This window comes from Bombina bombina, unplaced genomic scaffold (assembly GCF_027579735.1).
Source record: "Bombina bombina isolate aBomBom1 unplaced genomic scaffold, aBomBom1.pri scaffold_586, whole genome shotgun sequence".
NCBI lineage: Eukaryota > Metazoa > Chordata > Amphibia > Anura > Bombinatoridae > Bombina > Bombina bombina.
The window spans coordinates 88,664-114,186 of record NW_026511983.1 but is presented as its reverse complement, the minus strand read 5'-3'; the positions used below and the strand labels follow the sequence as shown (position 1 = coordinate 114,186).

The 25,523-nt window shown below is 40.3% G+C and overlaps 1 protein-coding gene across 1 annotated transcript in view; it reads right to left on the bottom strand.

Moving 5' to 3' along the window:
- Positions 1 to 25,523, bottom strand: part of LOC128644034 (cullin-associated NEDD8-dissociated protein 1) — a gene marked incomplete at its 3' end in the record, with an annotated part of 137,713 nt that overhangs the window by 33,701 nt on the left and 78,489 nt on the right. Inside the window, 5 exon segments of the mRNA XM_053696799.1 lie at positions 12,156 to 12,320; positions 12,409 to 12,578; positions 12,997 to 13,092; positions 22,239 to 23,732; positions 23,827 to 23,968. Of these exon segments, the coding sequence (XP_053552774.1) occupies positions 12,156 to 12,320; positions 12,409 to 12,578; positions 12,997 to 13,092; positions 22,239 to 23,732; positions 23,827 to 23,968 (2,067 nt within the window).

The window sequence follows — 25,523 nt, the reverse complement described above, 5'->3', positions numbered from 1 at the left end:
GTTATCCATTACAGCCGTCAATTGTTGCATGGTAATAAGCATTGGCGCGCTAGATGTACTAGGGGCCTCCTGCGTGGACAAAACTGGTGTAGACACAGTAGGAGATGATGTAGTATCATGTCTACTCCCCTCATCTGAGGAATCATCTTGGGCAATTTCATTATCTGTGGCAGTACTGTCCTTACTTTGTTTGGACGCTATGGCACAATTATCACACAAATTTAAATGGGGAGACACATTGGCTTTCATACATATAGAACATAGCTTATCCAAAGGCACAGACATGTTAAACAGGCATAAACTTTTCAATAAAGCACAAAAACCGTTTTAAAACAAAACCGTTACTGTCTCTTTAAATTTTAAACAGAAACACTTTATTACTGAATATGTGAAAAAGTATGAAGGAATTGTTCAAAAATTACCAAAATTTCACCACAGTGTCTTAAAGCATTAAGAGTATTGCACACCAATTTTCCCCTATACAGTCCCAGCTATAGCCTTTGCTGCGACCTAACCAAGCCCAGAGGGGAATACGATACCAAATGACGCCTTCTAGAAACTTTTCCAGCTATTTTCAGATCCTCACACATGCATCTGCATGTCTTGCTCTCAAAAACAACTGCGCAGTAATGGCGCGAAAATGAGGCTCAGCCTACAACTGGGAAGGCCCTCCCTGACTCGAAAAGGTGTCTAACATAGTGCCTGCCGTTAAAAAACGTTCCCCAAGTTTATAAATGTGAATTATCAGCATAAACATGTATAAAATGTCCAAATAAAGCAATCGATTTAGCCCATAAAAGTGTCTACCAGTTTTATAGCCCATATTAAGCCCTTTATTCTGTTTGCTTGACTAAGAAAATGGCTTACCGGTCCCCATGAGGGGAAATGACAGCCTTCCAGCATTACATGGTCTTGTTAGAAATATGACTAGTCATACCTTAAGCAGAAAAGTCTGCTAACTGTTTCCCCCAACTGAAGTTACTTCATCTCAACAGTCCTATGTGGAAACAGCAATCGATTTTAGTTACTGTCTGCTAAAATCATCTTCCTCTCACAAACAGAAATCTTCATCCTTTTCTGTTTCAGAGTAAATAGTACATACCAGTACTATTTTAAAATAACAAACACTTGATAGAAGAATAAAAAAACTACATTTAAACACCAAAAAACTCTTAACCATCTCCGTGGAGATGTTGCCTGTGCAACGGCAAAGAGAATGACTGTGGTGGGCGGAGCCTAGGAGGGACTATATTGCCAGCTTTGCTGGGACTCTTTGCCATTTCCTGTTGGTGAAGAGATATTCCCACAAGTAAGGATGACGCCGTGGACCGGACACACCAATGTTGGAGAAATATATTTAGAACACAGGAATCCTGACAAACTGAAACCAAGTTTCCTAGAAGACTGTTAACCTGCCTCCCTAACAAGTTTTCTTGGACTGCTTAGATTTGTTTCAGTTCAAACTTGGCTAAAAGACGGAACCAGAGGAACTGTACTTTTGAGTCGAGGTATCTGATTTCTGTACCCTGTTCTGATAAAAGGGACAAAAACTAGTAAGTTTAAAATTTACTGTTGGACTTGATGTCCTGAGCTCCTTTACATCCAGTCACAGTACAGATAATAGAATCCAAACCAGAAGCAAATAACATATTTCCTTGAAAAGAAAGAAAAAAAAAAAACGTGGATTTAGACATACTTTTAGCATAAATCTTAATGACAACATAATAGCACCACAAATTATAGAGCTGCAACAACTAATTGATAATAATCGATAATCTATTATGAAAACAGTTAACTAATCTCATTCGATTAGTTGGTCTGCGCATGGCACCAGCTGCTTAACTCCAATTAACTCCTGCACATTTTATTGTATTTTATGGTTATATTCTTAGACAAAAAGATGTCTACAAAAGGTTTACTTTTCACTTTTTCAGGACAGAATAAGTTTCTTCTTCAGATTACAACTACTCTTGGCTTATGTGGGTTAGATCACCTGTGCAACCCAGAATTGGAGGAGTCATTTGGATTGTTTATATTAAATCACACAGCTGACAACTCACATGATCTGGCCATGTGACACTATTTGCCGTGTTTTCTCACGTTTACCTGGTGAGCTACATAAATCACATAGTGTGCTGGAGACCAGTGGGAACAGATAGGAAGTAGAAGTGAGAAAAAGAATAAAGAGGGGCAAGCAGAGGTGGACATCAATAGGCAAGTTAGAAATTAAGTCCTGGCTTTCTTTGTTGAGAGGCCCCTTGCCAAGGAGGAAAACCCTTTGGATTTGTGAAGAGCTAACAAATATATATCCCAGCTTGGCAAAATCCTATTTATGCATCCCTGGCATCTCAACACCATTTTGAGCGCATCTCCTCTGCTGCAGGCAATATAGCTTGCAAAAAGAGAGCCAAACTCAGCCACAAGAATGTGGGAAAACAGCTGTGTTAATGTAAAGTTTTAGTCTGAAGTTTATATTTGTAACACTTAGTTTATGGATTTTATTTTTAATATAAGAAAAAAAAAAATGGTACGCATTTTTTTTATCCAATGAATCGGTCAAACAAAAAAAAAAAAAAACCTGTCGATTAATCGATTATGAAAATAATCGTTCGTTGCAGCCCTAGAAAGCATAAACACATTTGAGCTACTCCAAACTACTGATACAAAAAAAAAATCTTCAAGAAAATCTATCTTCCAAAGGAATATTAGTAAATTGTTGCCAGCGTAGAAACAACCCCATCTACTTGGGGAATAGTTCCCAAAGTTCAACATTGGATACTGGAACAGGATACATTTCCTTAAACCTCGCAGAAATATAAAAAGGAATATCTGGTTTAGCCCAATCTCTGGAAATAATCTAAGAGACCACATCAGGGTTAGGAAATAAATCTGGGGATTTAACCATAGGTATAAAAACAGAATTTAAATGGTTAACAGGTTTGACCACCCATCTACTTTAGGACCTTTAACCTCTAAAAGTAAACTATTTTAATATTTTAAATTAATAAATAGATATTATGGATTCATAAGAGGTAGACCCCTGATTATCAGAACAAAAATAGAGTACTTATGAAAGGAAGCACGTGTCAACCTGGCATCATAAAAAAAGAAAAAGCGCACCAAAACGTATGCCATCACGCCAACTCACTCAGACCCGAAAGTGGACATGCGTCAACATGCTTGCATCAAAATAGTATGCGTGAAAAATTAGGGCATTTAAAAATATATGCGCGTGAAAAAGTAAATTTATGCTTACCTGATAAATTTATTTCTTTTAAGATATGACGAGTCCACTGATTTCATCCTTACTTATGGGATTACGCCTCCTGGTCAGCAGGAGGAGGCAAAGAGCACCACAGCAGAGCTGTATATATTGCTCCTCCCTTCCCTCCCACTCCAGTCATTCGACCGAAGTTAGGAAGAGAAAGGAAAAGCCAAAGGTGCAGAGATGACTGAAGTTTAACAAGAATAAGTAAATACCTGTCTTAGAAATGACAGGGTGGGCCGTGGACTCGTCATATCGTAAAAGAAATAAATTTATCATGTAAGCACAAATTTCCTTTTCTTTTACAAGATATGACGAGTCCACGGATTTCATCCTTACTTATGGGATACAATACCAAAGCTATAGGACACGGATGAAAGGGAGGGATAAGACAGGAACCAAAACTGAAGGCACCACTGCTTGAAGAACCTTTCTCCCAAAAACAGCCCCGGACGATGCAAAAGTATCAAATTTGGAAAAAGTGTGAAGAGACGACCAAGTTGCAGCCTTGCAAATCTGTTCAACAGAAGCATCATTTTTAAATGCCCATGAGGAAGCCACAGCCCTAGTGGAATGAGCTGTAATCCGTTCAGGAGGCTGCTGTCCAGCAGTCTCATATGCAAAACGGATGATACTCTTCAGCCAAAAAGAAAGAGGTAGCCGTAGCTTTCTGACCCCTATGTCTCCATGAAAAAACGATAAACAAGGAAGACGATTGACGAAAATCAGTCGCCTGTAAGTAGAACTTCAAGGCACATACCACGTCCAAATTATGTAACAGACGCTCCTTCTTAGGAGGATTAGGACACAATGAAGGAACAACAATTTCCTGATTAATATTCTTATTAGTAACAACCTTAGGAAGGAAACCAGGTTTCGTACGTAAAACCACCTTATCAGAATGGAAAATAAGATAAGGAGAATCACATTGTAAAGCTGAAAGCTCAGAAACTCTGCGAGCAGAATAAATAGCAACCAAAAATAAAACCTTCCAAGATAACTTAATATCTATGGAATGCATGGGTTCAAACGGAACCCCTTGAAGAACATTAAGCACTAAATTCAAACTCCAGGGTGGAGCAATTGGTCTGAAGACAGGCTTGATTCTAGTCAAAGCCTGACAAAAAGAATGAACGTCTGGAATATCTGCCAGACCCTTGTGTAGCAAAATTGGCAAAGCAGAAATTTGTCCCTTTAAGGAACTTGCTTACAACCCTTTCTCCAATCCTTCTTGGAGAAAAGATAAAATCCTAGGAATCCTAACTCTACTCCATGAGTATCCCTTGGATTCGCACCAATAAAGATATTTACGCCATATCTTATGGTAGATATTTCTAGTGACAGGCTTACGTGCCTGAATCAAAGTATCAATGACCGAATCAGAGAACCCCTGCTTAGATAAAATCAACCGTTCAATCTCCAAGCAGTCAGCTGCAGAGAAACCAGATTCGGATGATGGAAGGGTCCCTGAATGAAAAGGTCCTGCCTCAATGGAAGCTTCCACGTGGCAGAGAGAACATGTCCACCAGAGCGGCATACCAAGTCCTGCGAGGCCACGCAGGAGCGATGAAAATTACCGAAGCTCTCTCCTGTTTGATCCGAGCAATCACCCGGGGAAGGCGAGCAAACGGTGGAAACACATAAGCTAGGTTGAACGACCAAGGCACTGCCAAGGCATCTATCAGTTCGGCCTGAGGATCCCTGGACCTGGATCCGTATCATCTCGGGAGTTTGGCATTCTGACGGGATGCCATAAGATCCAACTCCGGTCTGTCCCATTTGAGGATCAAAGTGGCAAAGACCTCCGGATGGAGTTCCCATTCCCCCGGATGAAACGTCTGCTCAAAAAGTCCGCTTCCCAGTTGTCCACTCCGGGGATGTGGATTGCTGACAGATAACAAGAGTGAGCTTCCGCCCACCAAATTATCTTGGATACTTCTGTCATCGCTAAGGAACTCCTTGTTCCTCCCTGATGATTGAATTAAGCCACAGTCGTGATGTTGTCCGACTGAAATCGGATGAATTTGGCCGAAGCCAACTGAGGCCAAGCATGAAGCGCATTGAATATTGCTCTCAATTCCAGAATATTGATTGGAAGAAGAGACTCCGACCGCGTCCATACCCCCTGAGCCTTCAGGGAATTCCAGACCGCACCCCAGCCTAGGAGACTGGCGTCCGTTGTCACTATCACCCAAGAGGGTCTGCGGAAGCACGTCCCTTGGGGCAGATGATCCGGCGACAACCACCAAAGAAGAGAGTCTGTCTCCTGATCCAGATTTATCTGAGGAGACAAATTTGCATAATCTCCATTCCACTGCTTGAGCATGCACAGTTGTAGGGGTCTGAGATGAAAGCGAGCAAACAGAATGATGTGCATTGCCGCCACCATCAATCCATTCACCTCCATGCACTGAGCCACTGATGGTCGAGGATTGGACTGAAGGGCTCGGCATGTATTCAGAATCTTTAACTTTCTGACTTCCGTCAAGAAAATTTTCATGGATATAGAATCTATTAGAGTTCCCAAGATAGGAACCCTTGTCTGTGGAATTAGTGAACTCTTTTCTAGATTCACCTTCCACCCGCGAGTCCTCAGAAAGGACAGAACCATGTCTGTATGAGATTTTGTCAGTTGGTAAGAAGAAGCCTGAATAAGAATATCGTCCAGATAAAGGCGCCACTGCAATGCCCCGCGGCTTGAGAACCGCCAGAGACCCTAGAACCTTCGTGAAGATCCTGGGTGCTGTGACCAACCCAAAGGGAAGAGCCACAAACTGAAAATGTTTGTCCAGGAAGGCAAACCTTAGGAACTGGTGATGATCCTCGTGGATAGGAATATGAAGATATGCATCCTTCAAGTCCACGGTAGTCATATATTGACCCTCCTGGATCAATGACAGAATTGTCCAAATAGTCTCCATCTTGAAAGATGGGACTCTGAGAAACTTGTTTAGACTTTTGAGATCTAAAATGGGTCGAAACGTGCCCTCTTTTTTGGGAACCACGAAAAAATTTGAGTAAAACCCCTGCCCCTGTTCCTGTATTAGAACAGGACGAATTACTCCCATAGTAGAGAGGTCTTTTACACAATGTAAGAACGCCTTTCTTTATCTGGTCTACAGACAATCGTGAAATAAGAAACCTCCCCCTTGGGAGAGAATGTGAATTCCAGTTGATACCCTTGGGACATGATTTTCAGTGTCCAGGGATTCTGAACATCTCTTATCCAAGCCTGGGTAAAGAGAGTAAGCCTGCTCCCTACTAGATCCGGTCCCGGATCGGGGGACGCCCCTTCATGCTCTCTTGGGAGCAGCAGCGGGCTTCTTGGGTTGTTTACCTTTGTTCCAAGCCTGGTTGGGTCTCCAGATGGACTTGGCTTGAGCAAAACTCCCTTCCTGTTTAGCGGAAGTAGGAGAGTGGACTCCCTTGAAATTCCGAAAGGAACGAAAGTTATTCTGTTTACCCCTCAGTTTAGCCGTTTTATCCTGAGGTAGGAGATGACCCTTACCTCCCCGTAATGTCAGAAATTATTTCCTTCAATTCTGGCCCAAAAAGGGTCTTTCCTTTGAAAGGAATAGCCAAACGTTTTGACTTCAATGACACATCAGCAGACCAAGATTTTAACCATAACGCTCTACGCACTAAAATGGCAAATCCCGCATTCTTAGTCGCTAATTTGGCAATCTGAAAGGCGGCATCTGTAATAAAAGAATTAGCCAGCTTAAGAGCAGACCAAGATTGTAACCATAACGCTCTACACGCTAAAATGGCAAATCCAGCTTTCTTAGCCGCCAATTTGGCAATCTGAAAGGAGGCATCCGTAACAAAAGAATTAGCCAGCTTAAGAGCCTTAATTCTATCTGAAATGTCCTCTAAAGGAGTCTCAGTCTTAAGAGACTCTAAGGCGTCAAACCAAAAGGCCGCCGCAGTTGTAACTGGCACAATACAGGCCGTCGGTTGTAAAAGAAAACCCTGATGAATAAATAACCTTTTCAGAAGACCCTCCAACTTTTTATCCATAGGATCTTTGAAAGCACAACTGTCCTCAATAGGAATAGTTGTACGTTTAGCCAGGGTAGATATAGCTCCCTCCACCTTAGGGACTGTTTGCCAAGAGTCCGGAACAGTGTCAGCTATGGAATACATTTTCTTAAAATTAGGAGAAGGTGAGTACGGGATACCCGGTCTTTCCCATTCCCGCATAATAATTTCCGAGATTCTCTTAGGAACCAGAAAAACAGAGTAAGTAGGCACCTTTAAGTATTTGTCCATCTTACACAATTTCTCTGGTGGTACCACAATAGAGTCACAGTCATCCAGAGTCGCTAAAACCTCCCGAACAGGCGGAGGTGTTCAAGCTTAAATCGGAAGGACATGACGTCCGAGTCCGTCTGAGGTAACACACTTCCCGAGTCAGAAAGTTCCCCCTCAGACACAAGTTCCCTACCCCCTAAATCAGATCCCTGCGAGAGTACATCGGAATAGCCATCAAAGTATCAGAAGTCGCAGGTATCAGAAGTCGCAGGAATCAGAGTGGCCTCTGTCCTGCTGCGTTTGCCCTGCAACACAGGCAACTTAGATAAAACCTCTGTAAGGGTAGATGATATAACTGCAGCCATATCCTGCAGAGTAAATGAAGTGGACGCGGTTGAAGAACCCTGCGTCGCTTGGGTGGGCGTTAAAGGTTGTGACGCTTGGGGAGAAAGTAGCGGCATACCCTGATTCTCATCAGTCTGAGAATCATCCTTAGACATACTTGCATTAAAGAAAATCTGTTCTTTACATTGTAAGGCCCTTTAAGTACATGAGGGACAAAAAGTAAGAGGGGGTTCCCCATTGGCATCTAAACACATAGAACTTTCAACAGACTAGCAATAGCAACAATAATAATCGTTCTTTACTTGATATATTTAACCTTGAAGTCAAATCATAGTCAAAATTTGAAATAAAAACGTCTACTGCGCCTATAAATAATAAAAGTGCAACAATTTTTCTGCTAGCAGTATAACAACTTTTGCAGCGATAAACAGTGCCCTTATGTGCACAAACTAACTTAAAGGGACAGTAAACACTAGAATTTTTGTTGTTTAAAAAGGTAGATAATCCCTTTATTACCCATTCCCCAATTTTGCATAACCAACACAGTTATAATAATATACTTTTTACCTCTGTGATGACCTTGTATCTATGCCTCTGCAAACTGCCCCCTACATGCATTTTTAGCCAATCAGTGCTTGATCTTGGGAGCTTCACGTGCCGGAGCTCAATGTTATCTATATGAAACACATGAACCAACGCCCTCTACTGGTGAAAAACTGTCAAAATGCTTTCCGATTAGAGGCAGTCTTCAAGGTCTAAGAAATTAGCACATGAACCTCCTAGATTTAGCCTTCAACTAAGAATACCAAGAAAACAAAGCAAAATTGGTAATAAAAGTAAATTGGAAAGTTGTTTAAAATTACATGCCCTATTTAAATCATGAAAGATTTTTTGTGACTTGTCCCTTTAACAATACTGCTCCATTTGTTCAGTTATTCTATATACAAATTTTTATCACACTCCAGACACTTGCACCTCGCCACAGCCCTGCTGCGGCGCCTACCTGCCCCCAGACAACACTGATCTTCCGTGAGCAGCACTCCCAAGTCTCTTTGTACCCCTATGTGCACAAACTGACTTAGGCCACACCGGAGCCCAGGACCCTGCTGCCGATCCAGATGATTACTGCGCGGCTGAGCGCGCAAAATTAGGCCCCCCGCCCACCGTGGGCATAACTTGAGCCGTACTGAGACCCGCATGGGAAGAAAAAACATGTCGGTTTCCCAACTCAAATAACTAAAAAAAAAATAAAAAAATGCCATGTGCCCCTCTTATACACACTCCCCCAAAGCCAGTTATAAGGAATATAAATAATGACAGCCCTTAGGAAGCAAACCGCATCTCCCAGCGTCAGCCCACACAGCATAAGCATAAGTGAACACAATAGTCACTGCACAAACACACTGATAAGTAATCAAAATAAAAGGGAATTCCAGGCACACCATTTCCATTTATATAGTGCATACCGATTACCCCTCCCCAGTACAGGGAATAATGTCAGCCTGTTCTGATGTATCTAGTCTCCCCAGAAGCAAATGATTGAACATACCTCAATGCTGATTGCAGCATGACACGGTTCTCCACACTGAAGATGTTTCTTTACACTACCTTCAACCGCTCTGTCGGAACCAGCAGGATCTTAGATAATGTTTGCTAAGATCATCAACATCAGGGCAGAAAATAAAATGTCTCCACTCCTCTTGGGAAATTGACTGACGATTTCTCCCTGAGAAAAATAGTACTCACTGGCACCATTTTAAAATAAAAAAAACTTCTTGATTGAAGAATCTAAACTAACACCTCACTTTACCTCTTCCTATCACTAACACAGGTAAAGAGAATGACTGGAGTGTGAGGGAAGGGAGGAGCTATATATACAGCTCTGCTGTCGTGCTCTTTGCCTCCTCCTGCTGACCAGGAGGCGTAATCCCATAAGTAAGGATGAAATCCGTGGACTCGTCATATCTTGTAAAAGAAAAGCTGTTAAGCGCTACACGTACTCGGGCGAAAACAAAGCATATTTATAAAAACAATTAAGTGGAATTACCCAAATAAATATATAAAACCGTCATATACATATATAATAAATACATATATTAATCTAACAGGCTTAAAGAGTGCCAAACAAAGTACTTACCAATAGGCACCAAAACCAGCGCTGAAACGTAACAGCAGAGGATCTGGAATAGTAGTATATCTTCAAACCAACAGAAGGTGGCAAAGGACAAGTTGCTGCGACATCCGTGAAAAGGCTTGCAACTAAATCCCAAGAGGTGAGAAATATGCCACTACATATACTCCAAATACATCCCTCCAAAAATCACTGTACTCTGAGGGGAAATGTGAGCCTCACAGTGTTCTGAGAAACCTCACTGAAGAATTAAAAATGCACATCTTCATTCTTCAACCTCCTCCAGCTGAGGCAAAAACAAGACTCCGTAACCAGTGAGGTGGGGGGGGGGGGGTTATAGAGCTCTTGGGGTTTGGGAATGTCTGCCTCCTTCTAGATGCAGGGAAGAGCAATCACCAGTAGTAATTGATTGTGGACTCTCACCACCTGCATGAAAGAAATAAAGCGCTTCAGGCGTGCACATTAGCAAGCCTACATCCCTGCTGTTCAACAAAGGATAGAAAGGAAAAAATATGTAAAGGGAAGTAAGCTGGAATGTTTTTTTTTTTTTTTTTTTTAAATGATACACTATTTAAATAATTTAAGAATTTTTTTTTAGATTTCATGCCCCCTTCACCATCTGGCTAGAGAACAATGAAGAACCACAACCTGCAAATTAAACCATACTGCAGATATGAGAACCAAAATTATCTAGACTGTTGTGCATATAAAGAGGATGGATAGTGCAATATGTATAAGTTACAAAGTTTCACTGCCTAATAGATGGTTTTTCTACCTACTCCAGAGGTTAGTGGTCATATATCCATCAGTACTCTATGAGTGAGATAAAGAATATCAACAAGCAATGCTAGAGTATAAATTTATCTGTACTTGTTTCTCCTTCGGCTGGCTCTCCTTTCAGTCTTGGGTTGCGATATAAAGAGATATAACTGGACTATGTTACGTGCTCCCCTTTTTATTTTCTTATTGTCACCATCTAATATACAAGTAGTGCAATTAAAATTACTGATTTAAATAAATACTAAGTACATCATAAATCTGGGTTAATTTAGAAGTGTATTCAATATTCCAGGTAGGAAGACAGAACACCTGATGTATGGGGCACGGAAGGAGACTAGCCAAGTCCCAACTGTACTTCAAAATTCACACAGCTTCCGGACTCCAAATTTTATAAAAGACCTTTATTTTCCAACTTGGTCCATAGGTACAAGCAAACAATGTTTCAGGTCTGCAATAGTCCTTTAGTCATGTTATTGCAGGCCTGACACGTTGTTTGCTTGTACCTATGGATCCAGTTGGAAAATAAAGGTCTTTTAAAAAATTTGGAGGCTGGAAGCTGCGTGAATTTTATTTTTAGAAGTGTCCAGGTATATATTTGTATTTTCAGCACAAGCCAGATACACACTCCGATGTACACAAATGTTTAGTTGTACAATTAACAACTATTTACCCAGAGTAAAACAGTACAACGCCGGTACCGTTTACAAATAAACTTTTGATTGAAGGTAAAAACTACACTAAGTCACCACATATCTCTTGATACTTCCTTTCTTGTCGAGAGTTGCAAGAGAATGACTAGGGGTGGCAGTTAGGGGAGTTGCTATATAGACAGTTCTGCTGTGGGTGTCCTCTTGCAACTTCCTGTTGGGAAGGAGAATATCCCACAAGTAATGGATTAACCCGTGGACTGGATACACCTTTACAAGAGAAATAAAATTCTCCCCTGTGTTTCCAAGAATCTATTTTACCTCATGGAGTGTATGAAATAGTTTACAGCAGCCGCTTATTTCAGAGAAGTCTCTATTTTCATACATGTGCAATCACATATCCACACATTAGGGCTATTCACAGTGAATAAGTTTAAAAGCCAACATGATGTGGATAGGATTATCTTTATACATGTTACAAAATAGAAGGAATAGGGACACCTTTCAAGTAGGCAACTTTTGGATGATGGTAGAAATGTAAGGAATAATAGTCTATAAACAGACTGCTATATTACAGTGCATTTAATACTGATTAAGACTTTAGAAAATATTCATGTGGCTATTAAAATAATTTACAAAGTAACACAAATATAAAATGGGAAATAGACAATTTACAACAGTACTTACATGTTAAAAAAGAACAGAATATAGTAAGTTAGTTGTGAAAGTTTACCTTTATGTCATAATGATCCTTTAAACCATCCTCAACATGGTTGAGAAATTCAAAGATGTCAAGCCTGTCCAGGCAGCTGTCAAGAAGAGTATACATGCACTCAAAGGCTGCTTTTCGAATATCAAGTCCATCATCAACTGTGTGCTTGAAAGGGCCCATTTCCACCTGCAATTCAAAATAGTAAAATTTAATTAAAAATAATGCAAACTGGTAATATTGTATCGAAAGTACATATTTAATAAACATTACACACCTCTCTGATCAGTTCCTTTCTGACTTTTGTTTCATTATACAAATGTGGAAGCACGGAATCAAGCAGGTCTCTGATTAAAGATGGTTTATTGTGAGCTGCAGAATTAAATGTCACAAGAGCAACTCTACGGACATTTAAATCAGGATCCTCCAATGTCTTTAGAAAATCACCTATTTAAAAATAAAAGTAAATTCAGCATTTATTAAAAAAAAACTATTACTATTATGTGGATATACTTCATCTATAGTTTAACTTTATGAACAAGCGTACTTGAAGTATTGAACATATCAGGATCACCAACTTCTACATATACAAGGTACCAAAAAGAGAATATCAACATATTATTAATATTACTGCACTACTCCAAAGCATTTCAGAACATGGTTTTCTGCTTGATAGGTTTACATTTACTTGACCTGTTTGATTGGCTTGCTACTCATTTTACACCAATGTATACCAAGCTGTTTTTCTTTATCTCCATTTAAAATTTTCCATATAAAAAGGAACGCTAATACTTTACTTTGGAAAAAAAAAATCAAATGCAATCCCCCCCCCCTTACTTAGAGTAAATTGCAAGCAAACCCTTACCAATGCAGTTCTTCAGTAGTGGGTCTATTGGTTGTGGATGATCAGAAATGGTGAACTTCACAGCTGTTACAACAGAACTTCGTGCATATGATGAACCTAAAAAATTAAAAGTATGATGTAAATGTACATTTATATTCCGTTTGAAAATAAAAATTAAATATAATAATTTATCTTTGCTATATCACAGCTTGGAACTTTTTTGCTTTAGGTGACCATTTGCTTTAGTATTACCCTGTTAAACCCCTTCAATGAACATTACAAGCTATATTAATCATGAACATCGCAGTCTGCAGGCGCATGACGAGCACTTTTCGTCATGCAGGAGAATCACAGTTAAAACCCTGTTTTGACAATCCCCTGCACTACAGGCTGGGGATTGTTGGTGGCCTAGTGGGCGGCACTCTCAGGCTTCATGGGAGTTGTGGTGACGTCACAAATGAGAATGAACCCAAATGCTCTGGTAGCTGCAAGGAAGCTGGATGGTAGGAGGTTCTTCAAACCCCTCAATCTCCGCTCCCTTACAAGCTACAAACCTCCAAGACCCCTAATTTGAAGATAATTGTCTGCTCTTTCAAATGGTGGTGGAGCAGTAATATCAAGCAGATCTTTTTAAAAAAAAGTAAATAAAAACACAAGGATTGTTTTTTTTTTTTAAAAAGAGACAGTCTACAGCAGAATTTTTATTATTTAAAAAGATAGATAATCCCTTTATTACCCATTCCCTAGTTTTGCATAACCAACAGTTATATAAATAAACTTTTTACCTCTGTGATTATTATGTATCTAAGCCTCTGTCAAAAGAACTGAAATAAGGGGGCAGTTTGCAGACATCCATTTTAGCCAATCAGAGCTGGCTCACTGGAACTCCACGTGCATGAGCACAGTATAATCCATATGACACATATGAACTAACACCCTCTAGTTGTGAAAAACTGTCAAAATGACCTGAGCGAAGAGGCGGCCTTCAAGGGCTTAGAAATTTGCATATGAACCTCCTAGGTTTAGCTTTCAACTGAGAATACCAAGAGAAAGCAAAATTGGTGATATAAAGTAAATTTGAAAATTGTTTAAAATGACGTTCTCTATCTCCGTGATTTGCAACCTTTTTTTTGCCGTGGCACACTTTTTTACATTAAAAAATCCTGTGGCACACCACCATCCCAAAATTTTACAAAATCACACATTGTAGCCTAATACAGGATATATATACAGTGTGTATATATATCTCAGTATATATATATATATATATATATATATATATATATATATATATATATACATACACACACACATATATATACACACTGTTCTGTGCTGCCATGCCTCCTACAAACTATACATGACATATTGACATTCATTCACAAACAATCATAATCATTGTCTGTGAATGAATGTCAATGTCATGGTTGTAGATGATGCCTGATGAGCCTGTCGCACACCTCCCAATATTTCAAAATTTGAAAGAGGGACACCCCCTCACTGTTGTCAGTCTGCTGTGGCACACCTGAAGATCTCTCACCGCACACTGGTTGAAAAACACTGCTCTATCTGAATCATGAAAGTTTTTTTTGGACTAGACTGTCCCTTTAACAAATATATACGAATTTTGGATGTATAGTACCTTGCTTTTATTCCCCAAGGCAGAACCTGCTGTGATATGAGATGTCATCACAGAAAATGCAGCATGTCTGCAGAAAGAACAGGACACATGCAGGAAACTCTTAGTGCTTTCACTTTGCACTGCTGCTCCGCATCTCAAGCTTTTCTCTTCCAACAGAGCTGTGCTCTGGCTGCACTGTTTATGTTTGTATTTATAGTTAACTGGCTCTCAGGGTGTGTTTTTTTTCAACCCCGCCCCCTAGCCTTTACCAGTCTGCTGTGACTTGTGATATTTTCTCATGATTTTAAACCAAGATCAAAAGGACTTTTTTTTTTTTTTTTACAGCAGTCAATTTGCAATTTTCAACTGCTGCATTATATTATAAAACTTTAAAAAATGTTTTATTCTCCAGTTAATCAACTCACTGAAATTGAGCTAGTGCTTTAGTGTAAATTCATAATTTAAAATCAAAACTTATTTCGTAAAGACCTGCAGAAAATTTTTCACTAAAAAATCCCATTGCAGAAAGTGTAGAAACGCTTTTCCACTGGGCTTTTATTTCAGTACTGCAAAATGGAGTCTCTAAGCTATTTTATAACCCCCAAAAACCTTTATGGGTTCTAATTTTACATTTGGCTACCCTTGATGACAATTTAGTAAGGTGATCACAGTAGCAGTGGTGACTGGGCCATTTTCAATATTATTTACTAAATTCTATGCAAAAATTACACATTTATAAATTTGTGTGGGTCACTCACTGACATTTGAGTTACAATGAGGTTTAAATGTAGGTAAAAAGCTAAAAAATTGGCTCATCACTGGGGTGTAAAAAAAGGCTATGAAGCGAAAAGGTTAAAATAAATACGCTGATATAAGAATTATATGTAGGAGATATAAGATAGTTACTAAACACCTTTCAGAATTAAAGAATAGAAAGATCTAAATTCAAATGTGCATGGGTGCATTTCAGTTTTAAATAGAAGCATTTTTGCAATATACTTCAGTCAGCAAAATTGTTCCTGGTAAAAAAACATAATTTATGCTTACCTGATAAATTTATTTCTCTTGTGGTGTATCCAGTCCATGGATCATCCATTACTTGTGGGATATTCTCATTCTCAACAGGAAGTTGCAATAGGATCACCCACAGCAGAGCTGTCTATATAGCTCCTCCCCTAACTGCCATATCCAGTCATTCGACCGAAAACAAGCAGAGAAAGGAGAAACCATAGGGTGCAGTGGTGACTGTAGTTTAAAGTTAAAAAAACATAATTTATGCTTACCTGATAAATTTATTTCTCTTGTAGTGTATCCAGTCCACGGATCATCCATTACTTATGGGATATTAACTCCTCCCCAACAGGAAGTGCAAGAGGATTCACCCAGCAGAGCTGCTATATAGCTCCTCCCCTAACTGCCATTACCAGTCATTCGACCGAAAACATGCAGAGAAAGGAAAACCATAGGGTGCAGTGGTGACTGTAGTTTAATGGAAAAATTACCTGCCTTAAAGTGACAGGGCGGGCCGTGGACTGGATACACTACAAGAGAAATAAATTTATCAGGTAAGCATAAATTATGTTTTCTCTTGTTAAGTGTATCCAGTCCACGGATCATCCATTACTTATGGGATACCAATACCAAAGCTAAAGTACACGGATGACGGGAGGGACAGGCAGGCTCTTTATACGGAAGGAACCACTGCCTGAAGAACCTTTCTCCCAAAAACAGCCTCCGAAGAAGCAAAAGTGTAAAATTTGTAAAATTTGTAAAAAGTATGAAGAGAAGACCAAGTTGCAGCCTTGCAAATCTGTTCAACAGAAGCCTCATTCTTAAAGGCCCAAGTGGAAGCCACAGCTCTAGTAGAATGTGCTGTAATTCTTTCAGGAGGCTGCTGTCCAGCAGTCTCATAGGCTAACCGTATTATGCTACGAAGCCAAAAGGAGAGAGAGGTAGCCGAAGCTTTTTGACCTCTCCTCTGACCAGAATAAACGACAAACAGGGAAGACGTTTGTCGAAAATCCTTAGTTGCCTGTAGATAAAATTTCAGGGCACGGACTACATCTAGATTGTGTAGCAGACGTTCCTTTTTCGAAGAAGGATTAGGACACAAAGATGGAACCACAATCTCTTGATTGATATTCCTGTTAGTGACCACCTTAGGTAGGAACCCAGGTTTAGTACGCAGAACTACCTTGTCTGAATGAAAAATCAGATAAGGAGAATCACAATGTAAGGCAGATAACTCAGAGACTCTTCGAGCCGGGGAAATCGCCATTAAAAACAGAACTTTCCAAGATAACAACTTGATATCAATGGAATGAAGGGGTTCAAACGGAACCCCCTGTAAAACATTAAGAACTAAGTTCAAACTCCATGGTGGAGCAACAGTTTTAAACACAGGCTTGATCCTAGCTAAAGCCTGACAAAAAGCTTGAACGTCCGGAACTTCTGACAGACGTTTGTGTAAAAGAATGGACAGAGCTGAAATCTGTCCCTTTAAGGAACTAGCGGATAAACCCTTTTCTAAACCTTCTTGTAGAAAAGACAATATCCTCGGAATCCTAACCTTACTCCATGAGTAACTCTTGGATTCGCACCAATATAAGTATTTGCGCCATATCTTATGGTAAATCTTTCTGGTAACAGGCTTCCTAGCCTGTATTAAGGTATCAATAACTGACTCAGAAAAACCACGTTTTGATAAAATCAAGCGTTCAATTTCCAAGCAGTCAGCTTCAGAGAAATTAGATTTTGATGTTTGAAGGGACCCTGGATCAGAAGGTCCTGTTCAGAGGTAGCGACCAAGGTGGACAGGATGACATGTCCACTAGATCTGCATACCAAGTCCTGCGTGGCTATGCAGGCGCTATTAGAATCACTGATGCTCTCTCCTGTTTGATTCTGGCAATCAATCGAGGAAGCATCGGGAAGGGTGGAAACACATAAGCCATCCCGAAGGTCCAAGGTGCTGTCAAAGCATCTATCAGAACCGCTCCCGGATCCCTGGATCTGGACCCGTAACGAGGAAGCTTGGCGTTCTGTCGAGACGCCATGAGATCTATCTCTGGTTTGCCCCAACGTCGAAGTATTTGGGCAAAGACCTCCGGATGAAGTTCCCACTCCCCCGGATGAAAAGTCTGACGACTTAAGAAATCCGCCTCCCAGTTCTCCACTCCCGGGATGTGGATTGCTGACAGGTGGCAAGAGTGAGACTCTGCCCAGCGAATTATCTTTGATACTTCCATCATTGCTAGGGAGCTTCTTGTCCCTCCCTGATGGTTGATGTAAGCTACAGTCGTGATGTTGTCCGACTGAAACCTGATGAACCCCCGAGTTGTTAACTGGGGCCAAGCCAGAAGGGCATTGAGAACTGCTCTCAATTCCAGAATGTTTATTGGTAGGAGACTCTCCTCCTGATTCCATTGTCCCTGAGCCTTCAGAGAATTCCAGACAGCGCCCCAACCTAGTAGGCTGGCGTCTGTTGTTACAATTGTCCAGTCCGGCCTGCTGAATGGCACCCCCCTGGACAGATGTGGCCGAGAAAGCCACCATAGAAGAGAATTTCTGGTCTCTTGATCCAGATTCAGAGTAGGGGACAAGTCTGAGTAATCCCCCTTCCACTGACTTAGCATGCACAATTGCAGCGGTCTGAGATGTAGGCGTGCAAAGGGTACTATGTCCATTGCTGCTACCATTAAGCCGATCACCTCCATGCATTGAGCTACTGACGGGTGTTGAATGGAATGAAGGACACGGCATGCATTTTGAAGCTTTGTTAACCTGTCTTCTGTCAGGTAAATCTTCATTTCTACAGAATCTATAAGAGTCCCCAAGAAGGGAACTCTTGTGAGTGGAAAGAGAGAACTCTTCTTTTCATTCACCTTCCATCCATGCGACCTTAGAAATGCCAGTACTAACTCTGTATGAGACTTGGCAGTTTGAAAGCTTGTATCAGAATGTCGTCTAGGTACGGAGCTACCGCAATTCCTCGCGGTCTTAGTACCGCCAGAAGAGCACCCAGAACCTTTGTGAAGATTCTCGGAGCCGTAGCCAATCCGAATGGAAGAGCTACAAACTGGTAATGCCTGTCTAGAAAGGCAAACCTTAGATACCGGTAAAGATCTTTGTGAATCGGTATGTGAAGGTAAGCATCCTTTAAATCCACTGTGGTCATGTACTGACCCTTTTGGATCATGGGTAAAATTGTCCGAATAGTTTCCATTTTGAACGATGGAACTCTTAGGAATTTGTTTAGGATCTTTAAATCCAAGATTGGCCTGAAAGTTCCCTCTTTTTTGGGAACCACAAACAGATTTTAGTAAAACCCTTGTCCTTGTTCCGACCGCGGAACCGGATGGATCACTCCCATTAATAAAAGATCTTGTACGCAGCGTAGAAACGCCTCTTTCTTTATTTGGTTTGTTGACAACCTTGACAGATGAAATCTCCCTCTTGGGGGAGAGAATTTGAAGTCTAGAAGGTATCCCTGAGATATGATCTCTAACGCCCAGGGATCCTGGACATCTCTTGCCCAAGCCTGGGCGAAGAGAGAAAGTCTGCCCCCCACTAGATCCGTTCCCGGATCGGGGGCCCTCGATTCATGCTGTCTTAGGGGCAGCAGCAGGTTTCCTGGCCTGCTTGCCCTTGTTCCAGGACTGGTTAGGTCTCCAGCCTTTTCTGTAGCGAGCAACAGCTCCTTCCTGTTTTGGTGCAGAGGAAGTTGATGCTGCTCCTGCTTTGAAATTACGAAAGGAACGAAAATTAGACTGTCTAGCCTTAGGTTTGGCTCTGTCTTGAGGCAGGGCATGGCCTTTACCTCCTGTAATGTCAGCGATAATTTCTTTCAACCCGGGCCCGAATAAGGTCTGCCCTTTGAAAGGTATATTAAGCAATTTAGATTTAGAAGTAACGTCAGCTGACCAGGATTTTAGCCACAGTGCTCTGCGTGCCTGAATGGCGAATCCGGAATTCTTAGCCGTAAGTTTAGTTAAATGTACTACGGCATCTGAAATAAATGAGTTAGCTAACTTAAGGGCTTTAAGCTTGTGTGTAATCTCATCTAATGGAGCTGATTCAAGTGTCTCTTCCAGAGACTCAAACCAAAATGCTGCTGCAGCCGTGACAGGCGCAATGCATGCAAGAGGTTGCAATATAAAACCTTGTTGAACAAACATTTTCTTAAGGTAACCCTCTAACTTTTTATCCATTGGATCTGAAAAGGCACAGCTATCCTCCACCGGGATAGTGGTACGCTTAGCTAAAGTAGAAACTGCTCCCTCCACCTTAGGGACCGTTTGCCATAAGTCCCGTGTGGTGGCGTCTATTGGAAACATCTTTCTAAATATCGGAGGGGGTGAGAACGGCACACCGGGTCTATCCCACTCCTTAGTAACAATTTCAGTAAGTCTCTTAGGTATAGGAAAAACGTCAGTACTCGCCGGTACCGCAAAATATTTATCCAACCTACACATTTTCTCTGGTATTGCAACTGTGTTACAATCATTCAGAGCCGCTAACACCTCCCCTAGTAATACACGGAGGTTTTCCAGCTTAAATTTAAAATTTGAAATATCTGAATCCAGTTTGTTTGGATCAGAACCGTCACCCGCAGAATGAAACTCTCCGTCCTCATGTTCTGCAAATTGTGACGCAGTGTCTGACATGGCCCTAATATTATCAGCGCACTCTGTTCTCACCCCAGAGTGATCACGCTTACCTCTTAGTTCTGGTAATTTAGCCAAAACTTCAGTCATAACAGTAGCCATATCCTGTAATGTGATTTGTAATGGCCGCCCAGATGTACTCGGCGCTACAATATCACGCACCTCCCGGGCGGGAGATGCAGGTACTGACACGTGAGGCGAGTTAGTCGGCATAACTCTCCCCTCGTTTGGTGAAATATGTTCAATTTGTACAGATTGACTTTTATTTAAAGTAGCATCAATACAGTTAGTACATAAATTTCTATTGGGCTCCACTTTGGCTTTAGCACATATAGCACAGATATCTTCCTCTGAATCAGACATGTTTAACACACTAGCAAATAAACTAGCAACTTGGAAATACTTTTCAAGTAATTTACTATAATATGAAAACGTACTGTGCCTATAAGAAGCACAGAAAAAGTTATGACAGTTGAAAATTAATAAACTGAAAAGTTATAGCATCAAATCTTTGTAAAAAACACAATTTTAGCAAAGGATTGCTCCCATTAGCAAAGGATAACTAACCCTGATAGCTAACAGTGAGAGAGATCAGTAAACTGTCATAAATTAAATAAAACGACTGCCAAGTGGAAAAAAATAGTGCCCAAAACATTTTTTCACCCAGTACCTCAGAAAATTAAACGATTTTACATGCCAGCAAAAAACGTTTAACATTAATAAATTGAGTGTTATTAAAAAGCCTGTTGCTAGTCCCTGCAAATTAGGCTAAAGTTTTATGCATACAGTATAATTCCAGTGAAGTGCCATTCCCCAGAATACTGAAGTGTAAAATATACATACATGACAGCCTGATACCAGTTGCTGCTACTGCATTTAAGGCTGAGTTTACATTATATCGGTATGGCAGAATTTTCTCATCAATTCCATTGTCAGAAAATAATAAGCTGCTACATACCTCTTTGCAGATTAATCTGCCCGCTGTCCCCTGATCTGAAGTTTACCTCTCCTCAGATGGCCGAGAAACAGCAATATGATCTTAACTACTCCGGCTAAAATCATAGAAAAACTCAGGTAGATTCTTCTTCAAATTCTACCAGAGAAGGAATAACACACTCCGGTGCTATTATAAAATAACAAACTTTTGATTGAAGGTATGAAACTAAGTATAATCACCACAGTCCTCTCACACATCCTATCTATTCGTTGGGTGCAAGAGAATGACTGGTAATGGCAGTTAGGGGAGGAGCTATATAGCAGCTCTGCTGGGTGAATCCTCTTACACTTCCTGTTGGGGAGGAGTTAATATCCCATAAGTAATGGATGATCCGTGGACTGGATACACTTAACAAGAGAAATACCTGCCTTAAAATGACAGGACGGGCTGTGGACTGGATACACCACAAGAGAAATAAATTTATCAGGTAAGCATAAATTATGTTTTCTCTTGTAAGGTGTATCCAGTCCACGGATCATCCATTACTTGTGGGATACCAATACCAAAGCTAAAGTACACGGATGAAGGGAGGGACAAGGCAGGTACTTAAACGGAAGGTACCACTGCCTGTAAAACCTCTCTCCCAAAAATAGCCTCCGAAGAAGCAAAAGTATCACCACTTCTCTCTTACTATCTCCATGCTTGTTGAGAGTTGCAAGAGAATGACTGGATATGGCAGTTAGGGGAGGAGCTATATAGACAGCTCTGTTGTGGGTGATCCTCTTGCAACTTTCTGTTGGGAATGAGAATATCCCACAAGTAATGGATGATCCGTGGACTGGATACACCTTACAAGAGAAATTTTTTTGTTTTTTAGTGGCATACACACATACTGTGAGGGCCTGTATCTGAATACTGGTGCACGGACTATCACAGCATACAGTATGTGCGCATCTCACTGAAAAGCAATAGTACATTTTACTAAGAGCATTTTTGATAAAGAAAATATATAAATTACTCAAAATCAACAGTTACATACCTGCATCCAGGTATCCTTTAAGCCGTGGCAAGAGTGTCTCAGGATCAATCAATGTTAGCTTGCCCAAGCATTCAGCAACAACATTCCTGGTTCCTTCTTCCGCACATTCAGAGTGTTTTAGAAGTAAAGACCAAATATTCTCAACATATGGTTTAAGGCCTGCAACAGACGCTGAACTAATAATTTCCTTGAGGGAATGAAGTAAAAGATACTGTCGCTTAGGTTGACTTGTTATCTCTTGCAAGACAAAAGGCAGATACTCTGGTAGGTTGCCTACACTTATGCTACCCAATGCATAAGAGGCTGCCGATTTCACTTCTTCACTAGGAGAGGAAAAAGCTTCCAAAATAACAGATTTTAACTCTAGTTGTCCACTTAGATCAATATGATGGCCAACTTCTCCTAAAGAAAGCAAAGCTAAGAGACGAATGGAATCTGTAGATCTAGAATTTTTAACATCCTGGATAAATTGCCCAACAACAGCTGGTCCTTCTTTAGGGCACGCTCGGGTAAGTGCTGCTACACATTTGGCAATAGAATAATAAGACTGTTTGTGAGTAAGTGCTGTATTTTGTGTATAAACTGGACTTGTTAACATACGCAACAGATCCATATATCCTAAGCTGCTTGTTCCTGTGATAACTAAAGCTTGGAAAAATTCCAGCATTGCACTAAGTGCCCCTCCTTGAAGCAGTGGGGATCTAACTAGTCCAATTAGTTCATTCAGAATAGAACCACTAATCTTTGATAGGGAGGTTGGATATACTTTAGCTAAAGTTGTTAAAAAACTAATAGCCATCTGAGAAACATGCATGTCACTTTCACTAATAAGAGGTGGAAGCTCATCTAGCACAGCATCAATCATTTCAGCTGTTAGGCTGTCACAGTAGTTTTTTATTAAGATGTCTAAAGCAGAAAGTGTCCCGAGTTTTAAAGCTCTCTGATTTTTTCGCAGAAAAGATGCGAGAATTGGGACGCCTTCCCCCAAAACTGGTCGTAAATCTATTTTTAATGGAGATCCAGCAATCAGTGTTAGGGCTTTTACCGTTGTTAGCCGTGTGATCTCATTTTTTAGTCTTTCAAGAAAAATCTGTAGGGTACTGGGGAGATCACTACCTAAACTATCACCAAGACTGCATATAATTTGACCCATGCAGGAGATTGCACGTTCTTTGACTTCTTGATCAATGTCTGCTGCTTTCAGTCTCTTTATTGTACATGAAAACAGATCTTTTATGTATGGGGTAGCATCAAAGGAAGATGGTGGTTCCAAGGGTCGAATTACTTTAACTAGTTGTTGTGTAACCAAAAGGGCTTCTGATGTAATTTTGTAGAATGGATCACCAACACAGATTACAACTGGTGAAACCAATGCCTGTACATGTGAATGGAAGACTTGAGGAGAATGATTACACAGTATCACATACAGACATGATAATGCATCTATCTTCAGATTAGAAGAACTTGATTTATCATTTAATGAAAATATGATCCCTGCAAACAAGACAGAAAGGAAATAATTAAAAGATAACAAAAATCACTCTTTGGTATTTTTAACAAAAATTATCCATATTAAATATTTCCTTACCTGGTACTAAAACTGGAATGTGTTGCGTTAGTGCTCCAGGTAAGACACTAACCAGCTCAGTTAGCATATTAAAACAACATTGGCGAGTCTTCACACTCTTCTCCTTCATCTGTTTATGTAGGGCTTTCACAATATTTGGTACCTGGTATTTCACATACAAGAGAGTGTGTGAAACGTTATTAAAGTTTCAGAGCTCACATAGAGCTTGCAATTTAAGAATATTTTTCAATTTGCTTCTATTAAAATGCATTTTGTTCTCTTGGACTCCTTTGTTGATGCACTACTAGGTGGTATCTGGTGATTAGTACTGCACATATGCCTCTTGTCACTGGCTCCCCAGATGTGTTCAGCTAAGTCCAAGTAGTGAATTGATGCTCTGGTGCTGACTATTTGTTTAACCCCTTTAACAAAGTATAAATGTAGTTATATTTAAGCACCAGTGCGATAATAAAATGCTCTTTTACACAGAGCATTTATTTTTTAAAATTATGTCCCTTTAAAGGACCTCTCAATGCAGGAGAATTGCATAATTAAAATACAAATGCAATAGCACTTACTCTTATTTCAAATAAGCAGTAGATTTTTTTTCCTCCCATTTTCTGGCCCACTGTATCATGTGACAAACAGCCAATCACAGACTAGTATATGTATACCCTGTGAGCTTGTGCACATGCTCAGTATTGAATATAAAGAGATTTTGCCAAATTTGATAATGGAAGTAAATTGGAAAGTGTCTTAAAACTGCTGCCCTTTCTGAATCATAGAAGTTTATTTTATTTTGAGTGTAAAACAATCCAAAAGATTGGCACTACAAATTAAATGAGAAAGAAATAATGGTAAAGAAATAAAATGACCAAATATATAAAATTATGCTTACCTGATAATTTTCTTTCTTGGCAGTGAGAATCCACGAATTCCATTCATAAACCATGGGAAACACTTCCCCTGCCCACCAAGATGAGGCACACACCCCAAACAGAGCATTGAAATATCCCTACCAATTCCCCTAACCTCTCAGTAGTTCAAGCCAAGGATAAGAAAAATATAAAAAGGGGTAAAGGAGGTGCCATAAGACTGCTGCCACAACACTAATTCAGGGCGGGTTTGTAGACTCACTGCCAAGAAACAAGATAATTTATCAGAAAAGCATAAATTAAATTTTCTAATGGCAGTGAGAGTCCACGAATTCCATCCATAACCTATGGGAAACCAATGCCCAAGCTGTGGAGGCCATGCAATTTTTAGGTAGGGAAAGTCCTTAAATACTAGGCACCTACTCTTGAAGAGCCTTTCTCCCAAAACATGCCTCTGCTGAGGCACAAACATCAAAATGGTAGAATTTCATGAAAGTATGCAACAAAGACCAGGTAGCAGACTTACAGATCTGTAGCCTTATTCAAACAGCTGTGGCCTTCTGACCCTTGCAATCTCCAGAAAACAGGACAAACAAGATAGATGATTGCCTAAATTCCTTGGTAGCATGAAGATAAAAACTTTAAGGCTCTAAAAACATCCAGATTATGCAATAACCTCTCCTTGGAAGGAGGAGGATTGGGACACAGAGCAACAATTTGATTTATATTAGGAGTCGAAACAAACTTAGGTAAAAGCCCTGTCTTTGCCCAAAGTATAGCCTTATCCAAATGGAACACCAGATAAGGCGGATCACACCGTAAGGCAGACAATTAGAAAACTCT